This window comes from Syngnathus typhle, linkage group LG16, assembly GCF_033458585.1.
Source record: "Syngnathus typhle isolate RoL2023-S1 ecotype Sweden linkage group LG16, RoL_Styp_1.0, whole genome shotgun sequence".
Classification (NCBI taxonomy): Eukaryota; Metazoa; Chordata; class Actinopteri; order Syngnathiformes; family Syngnathidae; genus Syngnathus; species Syngnathus typhle.
The window spans coordinates 5,450,136-5,472,614 of NC_083753.1; the positions used below are offsets into that span (position 1 = coordinate 5,450,136).

The window sequence follows — 22,479 nt, forward strand, 5'->3', positions numbered from 1 at the left end:
TGTCCAAATTTGCACCCGTGTCATCCGCAGCCAAGTGGACTCAGACACGCACGCACACACACACACACACACACACCTTTTCCACCTTGGAATCCCTCGCTTGTGTATCGGAAGCCAATAGTCGAGTGGAGCCAGTGCTGCGGAACACACTTGCATTCACTTAGTTCTGGGAGCAAACCTTGGACTGTCAATATGTTTGGTCCTCCTTCAGATAGGAGGCCCATCCAGGGGGCGCGCTGCAAGCTCTGTTCCAAACACACTTAACGCTATCGCGCGCACACATCTTGTCTACTTTTGCCTTCCCGCTGCCGTGGGCACACTATCGCACGCTGTCACACACAAGCGGATAAAGCTTGAGGGATTGTTGTCATATTTCCATGCAGTGCCACTTGCGTTGGTTCTCGTCTGAATACATCCTTTGATCTGAAGGGATTTTTTTGTCAATGATAATCCTCTTTAGAGACTATGCAAATTCCCGCTAATGAAAGTTTTCGATCACAATATTTTCACTTGAACGCTGTTCTTAATTTGAATGCATTATGACGATGTATGCGGCATGTCGTAAATAGTCTAATCCTAAAATTATTCTATTGACACAAAGTGACTTTTTTTCTCCCACCCCCAGTACTCCAACAAGAATGTTGCACTGGTGGCCTCAGACATTCTTCACCTTTTGATCAGTTACGTGGATCATCTTCAGAACTTTCCCCCTGACGCTCCAAAGAAGATAGTAGAGGTGAGACAAATGATTTCCACCCATCCCAATCCGTTGTCATTGGTCTGACGTTGTTGTTCTTTCCCAGATTCTGATTGCCACCATAACGCACCTGCTACCCACAACCGAGTCCTCGCCTCACGAGCTGGATAAGAGGGTAGCGCCAACACACACACTGCACATTTCCATGTAATGCTTTTTATTTTGTTCTAAACAATCCAACCTGAAGACCACGTCTCGTGCAGCTGGTTGTGTCCCTCCTGTTGTGTCTGTTGGATTGGGTGATGGCTCTCCCTCCAAAGACTCTCCTTCAAGCTGTTCAAACCCGCAGCCCCCCGGATAAGGACCAGCCGCCAAAGACCCTGCTCAGCTGCATTTATAAGGTATGCATGATCTGAGACTGCTTGTGATTTAGGGCTATACAAATAAACTTGACTTGACTTGACTTGCTGCATCCTCACAAATACCTTTAGCAAAGTCAACGTTTTCTTCTCCCTCTCCAGGTCTTGCACGGCTGTGTGTATGGAGCGCAGTCCTTCAGCAGCCCCAAGTATTATCCACTGCAGCTGTCAGATCTGTCCAGTTCAGACTACGATCCCTTTTTGCCGTTAGAGAGCCTTCGAGAGCCTGAACCGCTGCACAGTCCCGAATCTGAGCGCTCCGGCAAACTCCAGCCTGTCACTGAAGGTATTTGATGGAGCTCCCAAAATACGGATCTTTGTTTAGAATCCAAATTCAGTGGATCGGGAGCGGGCCGTGTATGTTGTAGGAGCAGGGAATTGTGCTGGGCATCTTTCAGGAGCCAGTTGCACGTCCTGTGGATCCTCCAGGGGCTGCTACTCCCCTCAGGGCAGCCTAAGACGTGGCAACACATTCCCGATGGCCGGCCGGGGGCAGGATGGCAAACGGTATCGACGAGCACCGCTTGGACAGAGCGGAGCTGTCGTTAGGCCCCGTGACAAATTCAAATGGGATTTATGGTGGCCACTCTGGGATTTTTGGGATTTACTGGACCAAATGTCTCTTCCAATACTTATGTTAAGAAAATAAATCCAAGTAACTAGCAATATCTAATGTATTCAATTTTGCCCAACATTGGATCCAAGGTAGAGAGCACCCAGAGGTCCCATGCATGCCCTTAACCGAGCTGCTGCTCGGAAAACGAACAGACGCTTGGCCCCGAGGCCTCAATGTCTGGACTTGCCGGGATTGCCGGGGACCTAAGTGGGCAGAGGTGCGAAAGTCCGCAAGCTGTCGCTCCGCTGTCCCCCTCTTCTCGGGTGGGCCAGCTGTAGTGGCAGGCACACCGACCGGTGTTACAGCTGTCCACTCATCCTCTTACTGTACACACACACACAACAGTGTTTATTTTCGAATGTGTTTAGAAAGCACACCGTTGATAACTTTACAAATGTTTCACACACTTTCAGATCTGACCCTTCTGTTTTTTTTTTTTTTTTTCTCCTCGTCTTCTCTCTGTAGTCCGTAGTCGTATCCAGCAGGGTCTGGTTTCCATTGCAGCCAGGACTGTTATCACCCACCTTGTCAACCATCTGGGGCATTACCCAATGTCTGGAGGGCCCGCTACTCTCTCCAGCCAGGTACTGTTCATTTATTTGCAAGAGTCCACATTGACCGAGGCGGGAAAAGTGGTCAGGATTCCAAGAGAAAATGTCAAAAGTGTAGTACAGTATTTTCAAATGGTGGCACACCAGGGCTGCGTGTATTTTCTCCAATGAGAATATATGTCCGAACATTTCTCTTTCTGCAATTTGTTTACCATTCACTTCTAGGTGTGTGAAAACCAGGACAACCCATACTGCGAGAGTGCCGATCTCGGCCCTGAACTCTTCCACTCGCCAAATCTACAGTTCCTGTCGTTAAATGGCTCCACGCTGCTCTCAGTGCTTCAGGTAACTTTTTCAACTTTCTGATGCCAAATGGACTCGCACGGCACGGCACGGCACGGCACACGCTTTCCCTGGCATTGCTGGTGTTCTTTAACATGTTTCCTAACTCGATGCAAGCGCAATGAAGCTTTTCTATTTTACCCATTTCGTCTTCTCCAGATTCGCTCAGAGTCCGGCGTACCGGGAGGCGGAATGACAGCTGGTTTGTCCTCCGCTCCTGCTTGTGTTCGCGTTATTATTCGGGACGTGGCAGGAAAGCACTCCTGGGACTCGGCCGTCCTCTACGGGCCTCCGCTCTGCTCCCCGAGCAGCCCTGCGCACGCAATCTCCACACACACACAATCCCCCCATAGCGCCAGTCTCCATCTACGGAGCCCCACCAAAAAGATCCCAGAGGAGCGAAATGAAGGCAGCCAAGAAGACCATCAAGAAGAGTCAGAGGAGCGAGGAAATGCAAACGAAGCTCAAAGTCCTGAGCTGGAGGCAGAGATGGAGGCGGAGGACGAGGAGGAGGAGAAAGAGGTGAGCAATGTCTCTGAAGAAGAAGAAGAAGAGACTGTGCGACTACAAAGAGGTGGAGGAGAAGAGGAAGATGAGAGGCAGGCGGAAGGGAACAAGGAACACGTCGTAGGTGGCGAGGTGGGCTTTGAGCAGCTTCTGGCTCCACCGCTGGCAAAACGGCTTTGCCGGGAGCTGGTTCCAGCATGGGATACCCTGAGGGATGGAGATGACGCTCTGGATGAAATGCTGCAGTACCTCGGATACTCAAGTCCCGAGTGTCTACAGAGGGCAGGTAGGCCGAAACGCACACGTCCCGCCCAGCCCAAAGGAATGCACGGCTGGCTAATCTCCACTAATTGCCCCGGCAGGAATGCCACTCAACATCCCGGTCCCGCCACCGGCGTGCGTTTCGGAGAAGCAGGAGAACGACGTGATCAACGCCATCTTGAAGCAAAGCGCCGCTGAGCGAGAGTTTGTGCTCCATGTGCGTGGTGAAAAGATTAACGGCTGCTTACTTCTGATCAATTGTATGCATGGTGGCAGTTTGGAAGAACAGGGAGATATTGTCGTTATTTTTTATTTTTTTTCCTCCTCCTCATCTGCTATTGTGTTTCAGAGAGGCGAGGAGCTCAACATGAGAGCAGTGGAACAGTGCGAATCCGAGACGCAGACATCTCAGTCGGCCTTCTACTACTGCAGACTCCTCATCAACGTGCTGGGACTCAACTCCTGGGAGAAAAGGTGAGATGACCTTCATCGAGCGGCAAAGTCGACAATTAGGAACATTCATTTTTGAAATTTGGTGGAGGTGTTTCAAAAGCCAAACAATAGGATGAGCATATTTATATGTCGTTGCCTTTGAGCATACATACGTTCCTTACTATCTTTTACTTTCCAGCCTATGCCGAAAAGGCTTGCTTTTGTTTCTCTTTTCTCTATCCTTGCTCAATTTGAATGAGGCCTTAAGTTCAAAAAGATGGCTGCTAATTAGGCACCATGCGCCTCCCCCGCCACCGCCACCGCATTCAAGCAAGCGCCGCATCAATTTTCTTCTCAGTGACTCCGGGCTTAACTACACAATGTTAAAGTATCAGTATAAATGTGTCTGGGCCGCTAATGGATGCTCATTGCTCTTTATCCAGAGAATTACACCGTCTGCATTCAGCCGGCACAATAGACTTCTTAACGCGCAGTGTGTGCGTGCGTGCGTGCGTGCGTGTGTTGTGCGTGCATGTGTGTGCGTGTTGTAATGAGCCTAGGAGGCCATTGATCGAAATCAACCCATCTGGGGGTGGAATAAAAGGTGGTGCTTGAGGCTGACAATCGTAAGGGTGAAAAGCAAACCGGAAAACAGGATGCACCAAGCACAAGTGTGTAAGGGGGGAAAAAAAAAACCCAGAATTAAGCTCAAATATGGAAGATGTTAGTGACAACAAATGATAAACTGTAAATAAATAAATGTTGCTTCAGATATATGTATTATTACTGGCCCATGGTGAGAGCCCGTCAGTCTTGTCTGGTCTCTTTTACTCAATAATCCAAAGTGTAAATGGAGTCTTTGAGAGCAGAGAATGAGGCCATTACCGCGTATCAGTTTAATAAAGAGCAAATTGCCGCCTCTTTGCTTTCTCTCGCTCTCTCTCGCTCGCTCGCTCTTCTCTTGTGTTTTTTTTCTCACTCATTCTCAAAGAGAAATGAATGATGTGTCATTATGAGTCCATTTCAAGCGTCATCTGCTTCAGTCCTGGTTTGAGATCAGTGCTGCTAAAATTGGCGGCAGGCAGGCAGGCAGGCGGGCAGATCTTCTCAGGACATTTGGAACGATCCCTGGGTCTATCAGGTTACATGAAAAGACTTTTGTCTTGAATAAAAAATAGAGTCTCTGTCTTTGTATATTTTGCCCCTGAAAGTTGAGATCATGCAATACTGTCGTTGGCGAAGAACTTCTCCAATAGGAGAAGTTGCTTTTTTGTGCAATCTTGCGCTTGTTTGGATTTTTCAGATGACAATGTTTTGGCCAATGCTGTAGATAAGATCAATTGAATTTTCTCGGTTGATCACTAACAAGCTCCAGCAGTGTGACACATTTCGAGCCAAGTTGCCAGGCCGACAGCTTTTTCTATGACAAAGTGTTTTTGTTATTGTTCTCAGGAGTAACTTTCATCTGTTGCGGAAGAATGAGAAACTTTTGAGAGAGCTGAAGAACCTGGACTCACGGCAGTGGTGAGATAACCGGCACCTTTCTGTGCCGTCGCCTTTGTCCCCCCCCCATTTAATACGTGTCTCCTCTTTTGTTGTTTTCTAGTCGGGAGACGCATAAAATAGCCGTTTTTTACGTCGCTGAAGGACAAGAAGACAAACACTCCATACTCACCAACACTGCTGGAAGCCAGGCATATGAAGACTTTGTCTCTGGACTGGGTTGGGAGGTATGACAAATTGCTCCTTGTCTATGTCCAATCACTAATCCTCACTTAAAACGCCAGCATCCACTTGCGCACCTTGACAATTTGTAAAGCGGCTGCTATGTTCATATGGGTTCCTTAGGTGGACCTCAGCACTCACTGTGGTTTCATGGGAGGACTCCAGAGGAACTGCAGCACAGGGCAGACCACACCTTATTATGCCACGTCTACAACAGAGGTCATTTACCATGTCTCAACTCGAATGCCTCATGACCAGGACCACAATCTCACAAAGAAGGTAACCAACGTCATTCATGAGAGTCAAAGTGATTGATTGGAATTTGCTTCCATGAAACCAAAGGAAGCAAGCCATTCAATGTGTCTGATGCAGACACAGCTGGATGGCATGAAAGACTCCATAGAATTCATTCACAGATGTGACACCATACATGTTTGAAGCTAGACTAGTAGTCAATTAGAGATCAACTGTTTTTCACCATTCCAGATTTTGTTTTCAAACGGCATCCAGTGACGCACTTTCCCCTCAATCGAGGAACTGAGCACTTTTGTTCACGGACATATTTTGTGCTGCTCAGGCGACCACAATATGGTGAAATGTACAATTGTTCAATGTCTTAAAAATATTCTTCATTTCAATTCAATAATATTCAAGCGTTACCAATGTAACTCATCTTCTGTTCAAATGAGAGTGGCTCATTTGCAAACATGCACTCGGACCCGTTGGTGTCATTTGTTTTCTCAAACTCCATCCATTATGTGAAGAGCCCAAGCCCATCTTCACGAGGGTTGCAGGCCCGGCCCAGCCCAGCCCAGCCCAGCCTAGCCGTCTTGGCTCCGCCCTGAGCCGGCTGCCACTCCAGCCCATTTTCAAACAATCCTTTATCGCAATTACATCTGCATTTGCGTATGGTGTTGAATTAACGTCACAGCAGCCAGCTTTTGTGTTTGAGATGGTGTATGTGTTTGCGTGCACACCTGTCAACCCCCAGGCAGCGGGCACTCTGCACATGGCCGTAACGTCCCTTTAATCAGATCAAACTTCCTGCTTGTCGGCCTATCATGTCGCTGCGGGCTTCTGATTGGATTACTGCAGCCTGGTGCTGCACCATCCGTTTCCCGGATCAGCTGATGGCTGATGGTCCCACCGAACAGACATACTCATAGATGTGCACACTCACACACACACACGCACGCACTCAGTTTTGGGAGGGTCCAGCAGCTCAGCTGTGACCTTATTGAGGGCAAGCATAACAATAAAACAAAACAAAAAAAAATGGACGCATGGTTAAAGTACAACAGGGTGCTTGCTTTATCTGACATTGAGGTTGTGTTTGTGAATCCACTCATATACACACAAGCAGCCAGTCTGCAGATTTGGCCCTGTTTTTCGGTCCATACTCCATCTTCTTGTCCACTCTCCTTCATCACACATTCACTCAATCACGCTCAAGGCCAAACATCATACACACACACACTTAGAAGGAATCTAAAACCTTGGATGTATGATGGATCCACTTTCATATATGCTTGGCATTGAATAGGTTGTCTCTCCCGAAAGTAAATGCATTTTCCTGTGTTTTGTTCACGTTGCAGAGCAGTATTCCTCTTTTTTTATTCATCTTCCTGTCTTGACAGCTGAGACACCTGGGCAACGACGAAGTCCACATTGTTTGGTCGGAGCATTCCAGAGACTATCGGCGAGGAATCATCCCGACCGAGTTTGGCGACGTGCTCATCGTCATTTACCCCATGAAAAACCACATGTATTCCATCCATATCCTCAAAAAACCGGAGGTATTGGCCATTTCTTTACTTTGTCCATTATAAGGGCAAATGATAGTGTAGGAAGAGCAATTTCATAGCTTGTGAAATGCATATTTTCAATGTAGCTAGAAACACTGAATGATGTTAATTCCTATGATTTGAATTGACTCCTTTGACACACGGACGTATCAGATGACATGTGCATCCAGATGGTCCGACAATTCGGGGAGGGAGATGCGGCTCTGCTTTATGTTTTAGAAGAAAGAAAGCACAGACCTTAATGTCGCGGCACTGATAGCGAAAACGAGACTTAACACAATAAAAGCGGGGTTGTTTTTTTCTTCTTCTTCTCTTCCCTGTATGACATAGTGTAGATACCACAGCACTAATAACATAAACATCTTCTGTTTCATTCATCCTTCAAGTCAAATATTGAATTATGGTGAGTCTGAAAGCAAGTTAGATGAGATATTTTCTGCATTGTTGCCCTGAAAGCACTGTATGGAGCAAATGGGCTGGAGCCCTGCTCTTCAAATTGATTCAATCAAATAAAATGTAAAATATATATATATATATTCTCTTGGGTGGATTCCTTAAGCAGAATATCAAATTGAATCTGAAAAGAAGCAGCCTCAATCAGATAATAGTCCATCATAAAACCAACCAACTTCCTCCATACTGTAACAACATTAAGTGTCAGGACTGTCAGAGAGGATTCTTTGACAAAGCTCAATTCACTGTTGATTAACTTCTTATTTACGTTATAGCAATCAACTGAAACGACTTGTGTCTATTGAATGAGTCCCAACACAATTTGTCACCACCGCAGGTCCCGTTTTTTGGTCCACTGTTTGACGGCGCCATTGTGGACATGAAGATTTTGCCAACGGTGGTCAGAGCCACGGCTATCAATGCCAGTCGGGCGCTGAAATCGCTCATTCCTCTCTACCAGAACTTGTATCCTTTGAAAAAAACGTGGAAGAATCGGACCTTGAAACGTAAGTCGACAAATGTTTAGCACTTGAACAAAGAAGAGTCCCGAAAGAGGCCGGGTGAAAATGGAGGCTGCCACAAAGGCTCCTGCAAAGAGTGAAGTAAGTTGAGCAAGAAATAACCTGGCTTGTCCCTTTAGTTGGACGTGTGGAAAATTGCGCAAGGGACTGAAAGACAGGTGTGCCTGCCCGCCTGCCTGTCTGTATGATCGTAAGTGATGGCACTTTCATCAATTGTTATCGATTGACTCTTTCTCTCCTTCGCTTTGAAAAGAAGCCAGTTGGCACTCATGCTGCTTGCAGACAGACAGACAGACAGACAGTCATAGTCTCTTGTTTCCCTCCGAGAATGTCGCGCGTTTTGAGGGTCAACCGCTAAGAAATAGTTGGGGTTGTTCAGATCCCTTTTTTAATTTCAAATTTGGGAAACAACGAGGAGAATTGTTGCGTATTTTCTGACACCTTCCAGTAAGTGAATCATGTCATTGAAATAATGACCTGTTTTTGAATGAAGATGAAACCAAGTCCACCTTGTCCATGTAGCTTCTTTCTTCCGGCTGTCTTTGTTGAGATTGCGTGAGGGTGACAGACATGGCTTTCCTTCTATCCATACCGCCGGCCGAGCATGCCGAAGCCATGTCATGTCACAAGCGATATGTACGCGCGGGCGGTCTGGAGATGTTTGTGTGTCGGCCGGTGTCCCGGTGAGTATTGATCGGTGACAGCAGCAGGTCGATGCCTCTGACAGCCTGAATTACAGTAATCACTCATTATTGACTCTCAGGCTCTCAACAGGCACGTCTTTGGTCCTCACTGTCTCCGCGTCTGTCACTTGTTTCTTGCCTTTTCTCCCTCTGCCTGGACACCCACCTCTGTGTGTTTCATCTTCTCATCGTTTTCTGCCCGCTTCATCGTTATTTCTTATTCCAAGAGGATAAATGCAGGTAGCTTTTTGGCAGTGGCCGCTAATGTCCATCCGTCCCCAAAGATGAGCTTGGCGGTCAAATCCGTTTGGACTTTTCCTTTGAAGCAATATGGATGATGATTGATTTTCAAAAGATAGCTTGAACTCTGAACATTGATTTTCAAAAGTTCAATTGAACTCTGACGTCATGATGGTCATGCACGTTGTTGCCGTGGGATTGGAAAGGTTTTGTCATTTCTGCTTCTCTTCTTCAATCGTTTGTTCCTCTTCCATTCACTGAATCTTTTCACAATTTATTGAACAAATGAATACAAGTTCTTCAATGAGTCAGTGCCGGCCAAGAAAAAAAAATGGGACAAACTGTCTTGTTTGTTTCCAAACAAGCAGAAGCATCTATGGTAGTAGCCCTTGCCATGAATGAGGAGGGAACAGTGTATACATCAAATACAAGATTGGAGAAGTAGCTTTGTTGCATTGTAGCCTGAAAGGAAGGGCACGTTTGAAGGAGCCTTTACATTGGCGCAGCCTCCACGTAGCTTTGTATCATCCAACTGGATGAAGGCTGCAGCACGGCAATGAGCTTGTGCATTCACGCAGTCCTTGGTGTTGGTTGCTTTTCTCTCTGCTGAGTGCAATTGAGTTGTGCGCTATTGCTGCATTGGGACATAAGGGATGGAAGAGCACATTGCCTGCCATACAAGCAAATAGCGGAGGGGAGGGAAGACTATTGGCAGGGCGCAACGTGTCACCCCTTTCCTCCCTTGATCCCCCTGTCTGTGTCTCACATTCTGTCCTTTGGCCCTGAGGGCAGTCCATCTGCCTTCCAACTCTTCTGATCATTCATTCACCATGACCACAGCCATCCAAACACACACACAAAGACAATGCCAAGTTTGTATGGCAGCTGTGTTTAAATACAACGATCTCAGTGTCGCGCCTTTTCTGTGGTCCTTAACACCATCTGAACCTTTCCAACTTGCCAACACCAAATTGTACAGGTTTATTGTTCATTATTAATATTCTGCTTTGTTTAGCCCTCTGATTGGTCGAGCTAATTATACCTACCAAAAATTGATTTACGGGAAAAAACACTGTCGGACGTGATTAAAAATGTTGAGGCACTAGGTTTACCTTCCAGGTCGGCGTAAAACGATGCGGGCCTCGCGTTTGACACCGCTGCCCGACCGACACATGGGATAAATAGGCCGACTGTCGTATTCCGACCAACAACTGGAAAAGCGGCACCACGATCTGTTTGGAGTGTGGGTTAAAGAGCAAGCTGTGGCCGTCCTCCATCTGCTCTGAGATGATTGTGCATCTGGGGGAACAATGCTGGAGGGATGCTAAGCCGCTACACACGCGCGCACACATAGCCCATTTTAGCAAGAGCATATTTGCATGGCCGAATATCCAAATGTATGCCATCCATCCAATGTTAAATGTTTATGGGTAGCCGCTTTCAGGATTAGTTCTATTGTGTGGATGAGTGTGTGTGTGTGTGTGTGTGTGTGTGTGTGTGTGTGTGTGTGTGTGTGTGTGTGTGTGTGTGTGTGTGTGTGTGTGTGTGTGTGTGTGTGTGTGTGTGTGTGTGTGTGTGTGTGTGTGTGTGTGTGTGTGTGTGTGTGTGTGTGTGTGTGTGTGTGTGTGTGTGTGTGTGTGTGTGTGTGTGTGTGTGTGTGTGTGTGTGTGTGTGTGTGTGTGTGTGTGTGTGTGTGTGTGTGTGTGTGTGTGTGTGCGTCGTGGAGGTGCGCATGTAGTTGTTGATTGGCAGGGCGAGCGGTAATGTGGCTGGGGTCAGCATATGGCTCAGCGTGATAGCACACTTGTTTGTGTGTGGCTGGATGTACGTATGTGTCACCGCTGTTCCCTCTCTGTCACACTGTGTTCCCAGTGAAATGATGGCAGCTTTGGGCATGTCGTGCTATTATCCACACACACGCACGCACACCAAGAGCAGCCAAATGCTAGCGGACTGCCTGCCTGCCTACCTTGTGTCTGCCAGCTCCCTCCCTCCCTCCCTCCCTCCCTCCCTCCCTCCCTCAATTGTCCCAGTGAGACTACAATCTGCAGCGTGTGACAGACAAGAAGAGAGTGTGTGTGTGTGTGTGTGTGTGTGTGTGTGTGTGTCCCTCACAATGGTAGAAAGGTGAGGGCACCACCTCACAAATTGAAGACACTTTGTTGGTGCAGATGCTGCTGAAATCGGGTCATGCCAGGTCCAAAAGGCTCCTCACCATAGTTGAGCCAATTGAAAAGGATATTCTTGGTGCTCTTGGTTCTTGTCTCGGTCTTACCATGTCTAGGTCTATATAAAAAATAATCTCAGTCGCTAGAATAATGACTTTGCACACATGCAATGATCTTTATTATGATGTCGTCATTATTTGTTCAGGACATATATACTCTGTGTATGTCAAAAGCACATGGCCATGTTATAAAGCGTGACCTGAGGGATAGATCAGAGGGTAAAAAGTAAGCTTGTGTTCCATCCTGTCTTTTCATCCTAATTCCCAAAATGACTGTGCCCATGCACATGTTGTACCAATGAGCTGCTGCGAGTGCAGAGCCATGAGTTCAAGCCATCAGCAACAGCAGACCTCCCTCTGAGACATAAACAGCCTCATCTGCGGCAAAGAAAAAGAGGAAAAAGGAGATTTTCAGATGACAGGAAGTGCACTCATTGTTACGTTGGAAGCTCAGACGTTGAACATCATCACTTCAAGCGGGTCAATCAATGTATTTGCTTTGGAATTGGAAATAGAAGTTCATCTCCATCAACAGGTGGTGCTCATGCTAAGGCTGGAGTCAAATGAGTCCGAATTGTCCAAGGTTTAATGCCAAGCTAACCCTTCTGAACCTACCAAAAAAAAATAGCTGCATTTGACAGAAAGCCCGTAGAATGGAAGCGAGGGAGGGCCAGGGCAGGGCAGCCGAAGCCTCCGTCCCCCACTCCGGACAATTAAATCAAATGTCATTCATCGGAGTAAATATTCATCTTTGCGCAACAAGATTGTGTTGGCGTGCGTGCGTGCGTGCGTGCGTGCGTGCGTGCAGCAAAGGCTGTTGGAGCCTGCAGCAAAGAATTAGATCCTTAATTAGACAATTATTGTCATGCTCTGTGTAATGTTGAAATACAGTTTGCAGTTGCTCTGCGGTGGAGATGTTGATAAGAAACGTGTGCACACGACAAAGAATAATGAATCCATGACTTCCCCCCCCCCCCCCCCCTCCATGGCCTCGGCTTCTGTATTGAGTTAAAGAGCAGCTTAATTGGGATAAATATTGGAGCGGATGTGAGTGCGCGTGTTTGTGCGCATCTCCCCTCAATGCGAGTCGTGCAACCATATCCGTTGTGTGTGGACACACACTCACACACACTTGTAATGAAATCACAAGGCCCTCCGTATCATTGCTATCACAGAAAGATATAAAGCCATTAGCGTGTTCCTTTGGGCATGGACACACACACATGAACACATAGGGTTATCATTACACGCTGTAAAGCTGTTCCAATTTTATTATCCCTCTGATGTGCTTCTCTCTGTTGTCTGGTCCAATGCCTTGGGTGGAGAGGACAGATATCATGGTGGCGGCGGCGGCGGCGGCGGCGGCCGTGGGTGAGATGCCCAGCGAGATAAAGGCAGCCGGCGCAGGCAGCCACGCAGGCAGCCACGCAGGCAGGCAGAAAGAAACACGGGAGCAGTTTAACCTCTATGCGAGCGAGCGAGCGCCATGCTCGTAATGGCTGTCTCTTTTGGAGCTTCTCCTGCAAAGATTACAAACTGGTTTTAATTTTTTTTTGTCCGAGCGCTTCACGTAACAAGTCATTTTCCACATTATTTGCTGGGCTTGGCTCGAATACTGGACAAGTGACAAAGACTATCGATGTGCGCCTCCGAGCCGTTGTCAATAAAGCACTTTGCAGCCTGTTTGCACAATGGCCATACATGACAGAGATAGTCGGCTGCGTTTACTTACTTTCTTGGCATTCCGCTCGCTCGCTCACTCACTCACTCATTCACTCACGCACTCACTCACTCACTCACTCCAGCCCGACTGAACATTTGAGTAGCTTGCATAACTTGCACTTGAATGAAAAAATGACACGGATGGATGGAAAAGAAACTAGTCACAGATTTCCCATTGTGAGAAATCCTCCCAAGTCAATTGGCTGAATGTATACACACATGCCCGCCCGCCCGCCCGCCCGCACAGTGCGCACACATGCGTCCGTCCACCTTTCTTTCAGCGGCGGGTCCAGCTTGTAATGTGCCTCCCTTTGGTCTGTGGCAAGTGATCATAGGAGCCCAGCGCCATAGACGGCCACAATGAGGCGCCGCAGGAGAGAGAGGGAAAGAAAAGGGCTCAAATGGGCAGAGACGGAATTGTCACTCACAGAAAGCGCAGCATAGAAAATGACTTTCTGATTGGCCACAAAGGAGGCATTTTATCTGCCTTTCTTGGCTCCACGTCTGTTCTTTCTTTCTTTCTTTCTCTCTCTCCCTCCCATCATTTTACCGCCTTTCTGTCTTGTCTAGGAAATGATATTTTTCCACTCATGACGAAAAGGGGCCTTCTCAAATTCAATTAGGCTCTATTTTTTTATTAGTTGTTGCAATGATCATGTCATTTTTTTTCTCATGGATAATGAACTGTTTGTAGTCGTTAACTGGTTCATCTTGTTGATGCAAAACTACTTTGTAATTCCAGCAGAAGCTTTGTCCAGGGTGGAAACCATAAGGTTGACTTGCGCAAAAATTCTCTCTGACTAATCCACATTGTGATGACAAAATTCCCATTGATTGATTTAACTTTGTTGTAGGACCCCCCCCCCCCCCCCCCAAAAAAAATCCCCAAATGGATGGGGTGAACCCAACTGTCACATAGTGTAGTGCCTTGATTCTTTCTGGATAGAACGAACGAACCTCATGCTGGGCAGATAGTGGACAACAACAGAAAAAGTCTGAGCAACATACTAAATGGATCTGATTTTTTGCTGCACTCTTTGCATGGTGTGAAAATATTGGAACCAGCTCACAGTGTGATGTTGCGCAGAACTACACCATGGCTTTTGTCACTTACCTGTATTACTTTTTCTTTTCTTTTTTGAACGTTCCTGCTAAATGACGTTGTGGAATCTCTGCCTACTACTTTTGGTCTCCATCGCCAAGCGCTTTGTCGTTCTTCCTGCCTACCTCCCTCCCTCCCTCCCCCTCAGCGCTGTCTGTCTCTCCACTTTGACGGAGCCGTGTTATTGTTCAGATGATTGCCTCTAACTGGATCAGTTACGATTAGACCCCAATCCCTCTCCTTTTGAGGCCCTTCGAGCGTCCATCTAAGCCAATGGAAAACCCATGGGCGCTATTGCAAATGGCTATCTCATGCAGAGCTACAAATGCCGATTTCATTCTGAAGATTCATTGGCCTGCACATATGCATCTCATCATGTTTAGTGGTGCAAGCAGCCACATTTCCCCTCATCATTTGATATTGGAGCTGGGAAGGGAAATGGTAAGAAGGGAAGGGGAGGGGGGGAGAGGAGAGGAGAGGAGAGTGCAGCTGCGCCTGCCTTGGTGGCTTGCCTTGTCTTGTCCGCATGTCATTCGAGTTGGATGTATGACTCGGACTGAGGACAAGAGCGTAAATGTCATTCTATCAATGAGGTTATGGCTAATATATGGACACTTGAAGTCCTGCTGACTCTGTGGCTGAAGGCTGTAATAGAAGTGATAAATTGCTCTCGGCATTGTGTTCTCCTATCCAGTATGGCTTCATATAGGAAATCATTTACAGTGACTGAATTGTTTTTATTTTAGTGGGGGGTTTATTTGATACGCTTGCCCAACCGCCATTGATGCACGCTAAGCATTCAAATAGAGAATTTCAATGCTCGTTCATTTCCCGTTTGTTCTCATTTCTTTGATTTGCCATCCATCCATCCGCACCATGTTTGATTGGACCTTGACGTGTGGCATCAGCTACGAGGAACGAGCCCGATACTTGGAAACCATCGTGCAGCATCATCAGGAGCCAAGCACCTTTGAGGATTACGCTGCTCGCGTCTACAGTCCAGCTCCCTGCACTCATCTGCCTACAGACACAGGTACAATGGTCCCAGTCACACCAAGCAGTCCCATGATGACGCAGCCTACTTCAAAGTCTTCTGCTGTCATTTCAAATCTTGTCATTCATAGGCAATGAAAGGATTCCCATTTGCAGTGATTTCCATTGGCTATGCTAACAAGCGAATGATATTCAGGCCTATATTGTGTTGTCATTAGATGTGCTGTCCTACTTGCTCATCTCACCAAGCTTATGATAAGAATGCTAACTTGACTTTGAGGCTGAATGACTTGTAAATCAATCAATGAGCCAATGTACAGTGTGTGTTGTTCAGCCCCAAATACTTGATGTTTCAGAGCACAAGGTGACATGGTTGGATGATCATTTCGGAACAGATGAATATTTCATTTTGCGGCCATCCTGTGCTCTGAAATCAATCCCTATCCCTTTAACGGCCTTCTATGTATAACAACGCAGTGATCAAATGTTCTTTCCGTTCTGTTTTTTTTTCTCTCCCTTTGGTTGATTTGCGTTCATCCTTATCTTCATGTGTTCTATCTTTTGGTTTGGTTCTTTTTTTTTTGTGTTCTTCTTGTTTCTCCCTCCCTCCCCCTCCCCCCATTCTTTAGATCGTATTGTGTCACTTGCCTATAGCTAAAAGGTAAGCCCGGCCACATGAACAACAGTCTAATTGGTTTTTCCCTTACACATTTCAGCCTCACTTGTGTTTGTTTGTTTTCAATCTTCCCATGCCTTGGCACTGCATTTTTCTGCCTTTCCTACACTTGCAGGTCTTGCATGTGTGCCTGGGAGCCTGTTGAGTTTTCCAGAAGGAATTGTCATTTTCAATGTAGTTTGGTGCACAATACAATCAATTGCAGCATAGTACAATAATAGAGTTAAACGACATCATCCTTCACCAGCACTGGCGGAGCTGGGATTTTTTTTTCTCCTTTGGGGGTATCTCGGGCGGGGTCTGCAAAACAAAGCAACAAAAAATGTGCAAACCCCCAAAAATCATCATATGTGCCCGAGCGGGAAAAAAAATCCCACCCACATTTGGGGGGGGGGGGGCAGTGCCCCCGCAGCTCCCCCTCTTGCTCTTGCAGTGCCCATCAAGCTTGTTTATACTAAGTCAAACTACACTCTAATGTGGATATGACAGATCCTTCCTTCTCTTTAACTCCGAGAAAGTTTGATCCTTCCACCTGTCGACCAACACTGTGACTTGTCCGAACTTTGCCCGAACTCTGCTCCTTCCTTCTGCTTTTCTACCACCACCACACACACACAGTATACACAAAAGTAGAAGTAAAGGTTTTATTTTAAAACGGAGGCATTGACTGAACAACCCTGTGATTATTTTTAGTCATATAATGGCCATCCCGACATGAAACTAAAAGACAGGCTTTGCAGAGCTCCGTGTTTCAATGTAATCCGTAGTGTTGAGAATAAATTCCATGTCCTCACTCAATGGTTTGTTTGTCAGCCTGGAAGTTTTTTTCCATTGTCTGTCCATTTTCTGCTTCATTCTTTTTTGCCTTGTTTTACTTATTGTCATGTTTTCGTTTTTCTTGTTTCATTTTGAACCTTTCCTTTTTTCTTTTCTTGGGCTTTCCTATCTGTTGATTAACGTCCTTCTCTTCCTTCCTTCCTTGCTTCCTTCCTTCCTTTTTTTCTCTCTCTCTCTCTCTCTCTCTCTCCTCCTTCCCATTTGGCTATTTTTGGTCATTTGACTTCCTTCTCGTCCATTCTTTCTCTGCGTGTTTTGTTTCTTCCTTTCATCCCTTGTTCTCTCGTGTTCTCCATCCCTCCATCTTTGTCTTGTGCTATTCTTCCTTTCTCTGCATTGCTCCACCCCAGAGGACCACAGCGTTGTGTGTGGCACGGTCCCTAAAGCGCAGGATAGTTTTCGGCTCAGGGTGAAAGGCAAAGGTTTGAAGCAGAAGGTTCTTCACGCCAGCTGTGAATGGTATGGCGGACAGAAATACGTAGAAACAATGTGAAATCACTAGTGATTAGTAGTGGTAGTTTATTTTCGTGCAGTAGGCAGGCATGAAACGTTCAAATGTCTCCAACACACACACACGCACGCACATAGACACAATCAAGTGTGGTGTAAGCTTTTCACCTCTCCGTATGTTGCTCTTCACTTGTAGTGCCTTGTGTGTGTGTCAGCTTACAAATAACCTTTGTGTTTTATATTAGCGTGTTTTTCGAAGCCCTGAACAAAAATCTCGTTAGATGTCTTGGCATGGTGTTGCAGAGTGTAACTCTTTTGTGATCCCCTCCTCACCTTCCCCCCACCATATGCCCTCGCCACCTCCTCCTCCCCCGCAGGCTCCTGCCTCGAGATTCTTCGGTCAGAAAGTCCGGCGCTTGGGGAGGCCGGGAGCGACTCGGCCTCCCCCATGTCTCCTCGAACTAGCAAGACGCGCATGTCCATGAAGCTTCGACGTTCCTCGGGTTCGGCCAACAAGACTTGACGTGCGGATGGCCTCCCGGTTGCACCCGATTCAAACTGAAACAAAATACCCAACAAATGCAATGGCTACTTGCGTCACAACTTGGATGTCTGAGTCGTACGCTCCAACAAAGAAAAAAAAAAAAACTTGTTCTAGGCCGTCTGCGCTACTGTATTTTGTGGAATATATTATACTCTAACTTTATTTTACAACTGTGCGTGTGGACACAAAGTGATAGCGTCACACAAATTCCTCTTTCACTGGTTGTTAGGAGACTTATTCTTCACCAGGTCTTGAATGATATGAGAAATATTGTATGATTGTAAGATTTCAGTGGAAAATTGCATGAAGCTATACTGTACGTCTATTTGGCCTCATAAATTGTAAATACGAGCTAAAGATGCTTTGCCAACAATAGGAAACTTTTGAGCCAAAAAACAAATACATTCTGTATATTTACAAGTCGTGTTGAATTTTGCTGTATCGTGTGGACAAGCACTGATGTTTGTTACTCACATTCACTTAAGATGTTGCTTATTTTGTTCTTTTATTCTGGCAAGGCTTTGTCATTCAGCGCAACAGACAGAACCCCTGCGTAAGCGCTCCCCCCCCCCCCCCCCCCTTTGAGTATAAATGTACATATTAGATCATTAATATCTGTCGTTTGGAACACGGAGTCATGTGCTGTTACGTGACAATTGGTGCAGAAACCAAATGTGGATTGATATTACCTGATATTAGACTTCAAAGCTTCCTCTTCCAATTTGGTTCGGAAAAATGGCCGTGAAATTCGAACGCGACACTACAATGAATACATAATATTATCAAGATGGCATCTCAAGTATCATAATTCTGCTTGACTGGCAAATCACAAAGAAAAGTAGAAGTGCCTTAAAATAAATTGAAAATATCGGAAATGTATTGCCACTTTCCAAGAAATAGACAGGTGTGTTTCCCGAAAGCTTTTCCGGAGTGAATGTTCTTCTGCTCGCATTATACATGATGACAAACTATTTCCTTTTTTTTTTTTTTCTCTCTTTCACTGCATCGACTGTAGCCGCTGTTTCAACTGGTTTTGTTGGTTTGTCGATGGCAAAAATGATATACAACTTGTTCGATTTCAAAGTATGCCGAGGTTCAAGACAAATAAGTCGAGATTTCTAATTGGTGAAATTGCAGAAGCTTGCTGCTTGTTTCGCTCCATTTCAAACACTCTTCACGTAGCGTATGTAGCAGGCGTTCCAAATAGGCTACTGCACGATTCCAGCCAACCCGGCCGGTACTATAACTGCATGTATTGATCAAGTAAACAGCTATTCATAAAGGCTTCACGAAATCTTATGGACAATGTGTAAACATCAACAAGCAAAAAAACAGCATGGATGTGTTGAGAATAAAGTGTTGATAACCTTCACTGGTGTGTCGAATTGTTTGAAAAGAACACAGGATCCTCAATTAGCACGAGTGTTTATTGACACTTATGTCACATTAAACATATTGAATATATACGCACTGGATTCAATCACATACAACGCATCAAAAACGTTTGCGGCAGCACTTCGTACCCCATCGAGATATTTTACAATATTGGTTTCCATTTCTGTATGAAAATATTGTCAATTGGCACATTTAATATGAAAGGCAAACGATGGCAAATAGGATTATTCATTTCATCCCCAAAAAATGTTTTTACTTTGTAAGAAAACTTAACCAAAAATGTAATGCATGTGTCATTTAGAATTCTATTCAGCACCGCGGATAGTTCACTGCTCCTCTCGTACGTGTGCACGTGCGTTGAGTCTTTTTATTTGATTTGCTTCTTTTGGATGGTGTAATGGCCGTATCCATCAGTGTTCGATTAACATTAATTAATTAATTAATTAATTAATTAATTAATTTTGGGGCACTGTATCTAACGGAGCTGTTTCAATCGGTAAGCTTAGCTGCATGACTGGGGCAAAATACTGCAACCAGCAATTGTAAAGCGCCGTATTTCATCTTTTTAATTCACCTCTTTTATATTCTTGGTCTGGACGTGTTTTTTTTTTTTTATGTAAATATTTCGCCAGCTGTTTGAATGCTGCCTTATAGGTTACGATAGAAAGCGTTTTGACTGCGGTGCAAATTCGGCTTCCCACCGAGCAGAACTACAATCGTATTTTTCCGAGCTCCTGTCACTGTCAGTCACGGACGGGCCTAACGGAGTGTCGACAATGCCCTGCCCTGGCCTGGCCTGCCCTGGCCTGGCCCGTTCCATTGCGTTGCGTTCCTCTTCGCTGCAGCTACCTCCGGTCGGTCACGGGTGAGAAAGTCGGACTTCTCCGCCGTGTCTGACGGCCATGTGCATGATGACGTGCATGCTGTCTCCGGGATGGCACTTGTTCATGTGCCTGGTCAGGCCCGGAGAGCCGAGGAAGGTGGCGGGACAGTGTTTGCAGGCGAAGAGCTGCTGCTCGCCGTATCCCTCCGGCCCGAAGCCGCGGGCTCCTCCGCTCGCCTGCAGGAGCTCGTCTCTCACTGCGTGCCATAGGCGATGCTTGTCGCGAATGTCGGCCGTCGGGAAGCGCGCGCCGCACAGGTGACACGCGAACACGACCTGGCGGCTCGGAGCGGGCGGCGACGGCCCGGCTGCCATCTCGTGCGCTGCCATGTGCTTTTTCAGGTAAGCATGCCGACGGAACTTTTTGCCGCAGTAGCAACAATCGAACATCTCCGCCGCGTCCTCCTCCTCCTCCTCTTCCTCCTCTTCTTCTTCTCGGACAAACGCTAGCGGCTCGTACGAGCTTCCGCTGAACACAAGCAGGCTCGGAGGGGGGCTATCGTGCGGGTAAACAGCTGAAGAGGAGTCGGGGGCGGAACTGTCCCGCAGCGCCTGGTGCTGATTGCCGCACAACAACTCGTTCTCCTTCCCGTCCGCCTCGGGTTTATTGGCCGCCGCCGCCGCCGCCGCTGCTGCTGTCTGCCCTCGGCCTGGATTGACGACCGCCGGTGGACGCGGCTTGTGCCAGCGGCGGTGCGAAGCGAGGTTAGCGGGACAGCTGAACACTTTGTCGCACTCGGGGCAGCGGTACTCTACGCGCACGATGCGGGAGCACTTGTGCTGCGCGAGGGACAGAGGGTCGGCGTACACCTCCTTGCAAAGCTGGCAGATGAACTCCCCCAGCGGCTGACTTCCGGATGACATGTCGCGGTGGTGTCGCCTCGCTCCTGCTCCTGCTCCTGCTCCCGCTCCCGCTCCTGCTCCTGCTCCCGCTCCTGCTCCTGCTTCTTCCGGGCTCTCCTTCTTGATGCGCAGACCTAAAACCGGAGATGTGGTGACTTCGTCCTCGAAGGTAAGTTTGCGGTTCACTTTGGCTTTGGCTCTGGCTCTGGCTCTGTTCGGCTCCGGGAATGAACGTTTTCCCAAACGCGACTGCGGCTGGGGGTTCATTAACAGGCGTGCCATGTCGTTCGTAGTGGGACCGTAAGGGGAAAAGTGCGTGCTCGGCGTTGAACTCACCAAAAACGGCAAGTCAGTCTCCGGGGCTGAGGACGGGCATGTCACTGGAAACAACGCCGCCTTTTCTCCCTCGCCGTGCGGCGCCAGAGGTCTAGCGCTCCGGGTTTCAATGAATGGAGGCGGAGGTGGGAAGAAGCACGAGAAGTCTCCCACGGGAGACACAACGTCCACTTCGGAGTCCGGCAATTGCGCGCGTCGGTCCGACTCCGCCTCCAGCGCAGACTCCACGTGTAGGTTCCACACTTCAGTGACTCCCGTGGAGTCCTCGCGGGGCGCCGGCGGGGGCGCGACGTCGGGACTCGGGACGCCCCACACGTGGTTCTCCTTCACGGGTTCGGGCTCGCACAGCTCAGCTTCTGCCTGGTGGTTCTTGTCATCGTCACACTTGGCAACTTTGTTGCTTTTTCGCGCTCGATACGACGCCGAACATCGTCGGTTCCTCTTCACCAAGAATCCTCGAGGCATGCTGACGATGATGACGGTGGTGGTGGTGGTGGTGGTGGTGGTGGTGGTGGTGGTGGTGGTGGTGGTGGTGGTGGTGGTGGTGGTGGTGGTGGCGGCGGTGGCGGTGGTGGTGGTGATGATGCTCGTGGCCCCACCAGGCGAGAAAGAGCATGGTCTCTTGTCTGAAGCCACTTTCAAGTAGGGCTCGGATGGGGAGGACGAAGGAGGGGCTGGCCGGCCGGCCGGCCGGTGGGGGAGTGGGTGCAGGTGCGATTGGAGCACGGTGCGTGTTTTTGATTGTCTCTTGCGCGCTCCAGTCCATGACTCCACTCCAGGGACGTGGAGAAGAAAAAATTCAAGCCGCTGTACATTTATCGATTATTTGGCGGCCCAATTTCGTGTGATGAACGCTCGGAAGATACAGGCAACAGCACACGATCGTTTATTTGTAGCATATATTTGCAGAGGTATATGAAATCTCCTGTTCCATTGCCTCGTATGTGAGGGGGGCAGATGTAATGTATTTATATTATGACTATTATTGATCAGCTGAACTGTCCTATTTATTTTCCAGGCCCTATTATAAATGTTTTTAATCAATCGTAGCCTTAATTTTGGTCTTTTCATTTTGCTCACCATGCATATTTGTTTCAAACCTATACTTTTGCAATCAGAAGCTGTCTCTATGCATGCATGCACGATGCGTGGGCTTGCTGACGTATAGGACTTGCACATTCAGATCATATCGATGGAAGACTACTAACGAAGGTGTCGC

General features: G+C 47.3%; 2 protein-coding genes across 10 annotated transcripts in view; one reads left to right on the forward strand and one right to left on the reverse strand.

Moving 5' to 3' along the window:
• Nucleotides 1-19,175, forward strand: part of ralgapa1 (Ral GTPase activating protein catalytic subunit alpha 1) — a 32,776-nt gene extending 13,601 nt beyond the window's left edge. For 5 of the 9 annotated variants that reach the window (XM_061301261.1, XM_061301267.1, XM_061301262.1 and 2 more), the window contains 16 exons: nt 626-736; nt 804-872; nt 961-1,098; nt 1,219-1,402; nt 2,198-2,316; nt 2,509-2,628; nt 2,785-3,418; nt 3,495-3,610; nt 3,743-3,867; nt 5,278-5,349; nt 5,432-5,555; nt 5,674-5,829; nt 7,188-7,346; nt 8,146-8,273; nt 15,212-15,336; nt 17,637-19,175. In XM_061301261.1, coding sequence (XP_061157245.1) covers nt 626-736; nt 804-872; nt 961-1,098; nt 1,219-1,402; nt 2,198-2,316; nt 2,509-2,628; nt 2,785-3,418; nt 3,495-3,610; nt 3,743-3,867; nt 5,278-5,349; nt 5,432-5,555; nt 5,674-5,829; nt 7,188-7,346; nt 8,146-8,273; nt 15,212-15,336; nt 17,637-17,782 — 2,526 coding nt within the window. In that variant the 3' untranslated portion in view covers nt 17,783-19,175. Of the gene's footprint in view, nt 1-625; nt 737-803; nt 873-960; nt 1,099-1,218; nt 1,403-2,197; nt 2,317-2,508; nt 2,629-2,784; nt 3,419-3,494; nt 3,611-3,742; nt 3,868-5,277; nt 5,350-5,431; nt 5,556-5,673; nt 5,830-7,187; nt 7,347-8,145; nt 8,315-8,448; nt 8,520-15,211; nt 15,355-15,925; nt 16,997-17,159; nt 17,269-17,636 lie in introns of those variants that run through there. The other 4 variants (XM_061301271.1, XM_061301263.1, XM_061301264.1 and 1 more) reach the window with 4 other exon arrangements.
• A 94-nt stretch (nt 19,176-19,269) lies between these two features.
• Nucleotides 19,270-21,725, reverse strand: LOC133169252 (insulinoma-associated protein 2). The gene has a single exon (XM_061301280.1). It carries the CDS (start codon nt 21,723-21,725, stop codon nt 20,058-20,060), a length of 1,668 nt encoding a protein of 555 aa, XP_061157264.1. The 3' UTR covers nt 19,270-20,057.
• Nucleotides 21,726-22,479: the final 754 nt, after the last annotated feature.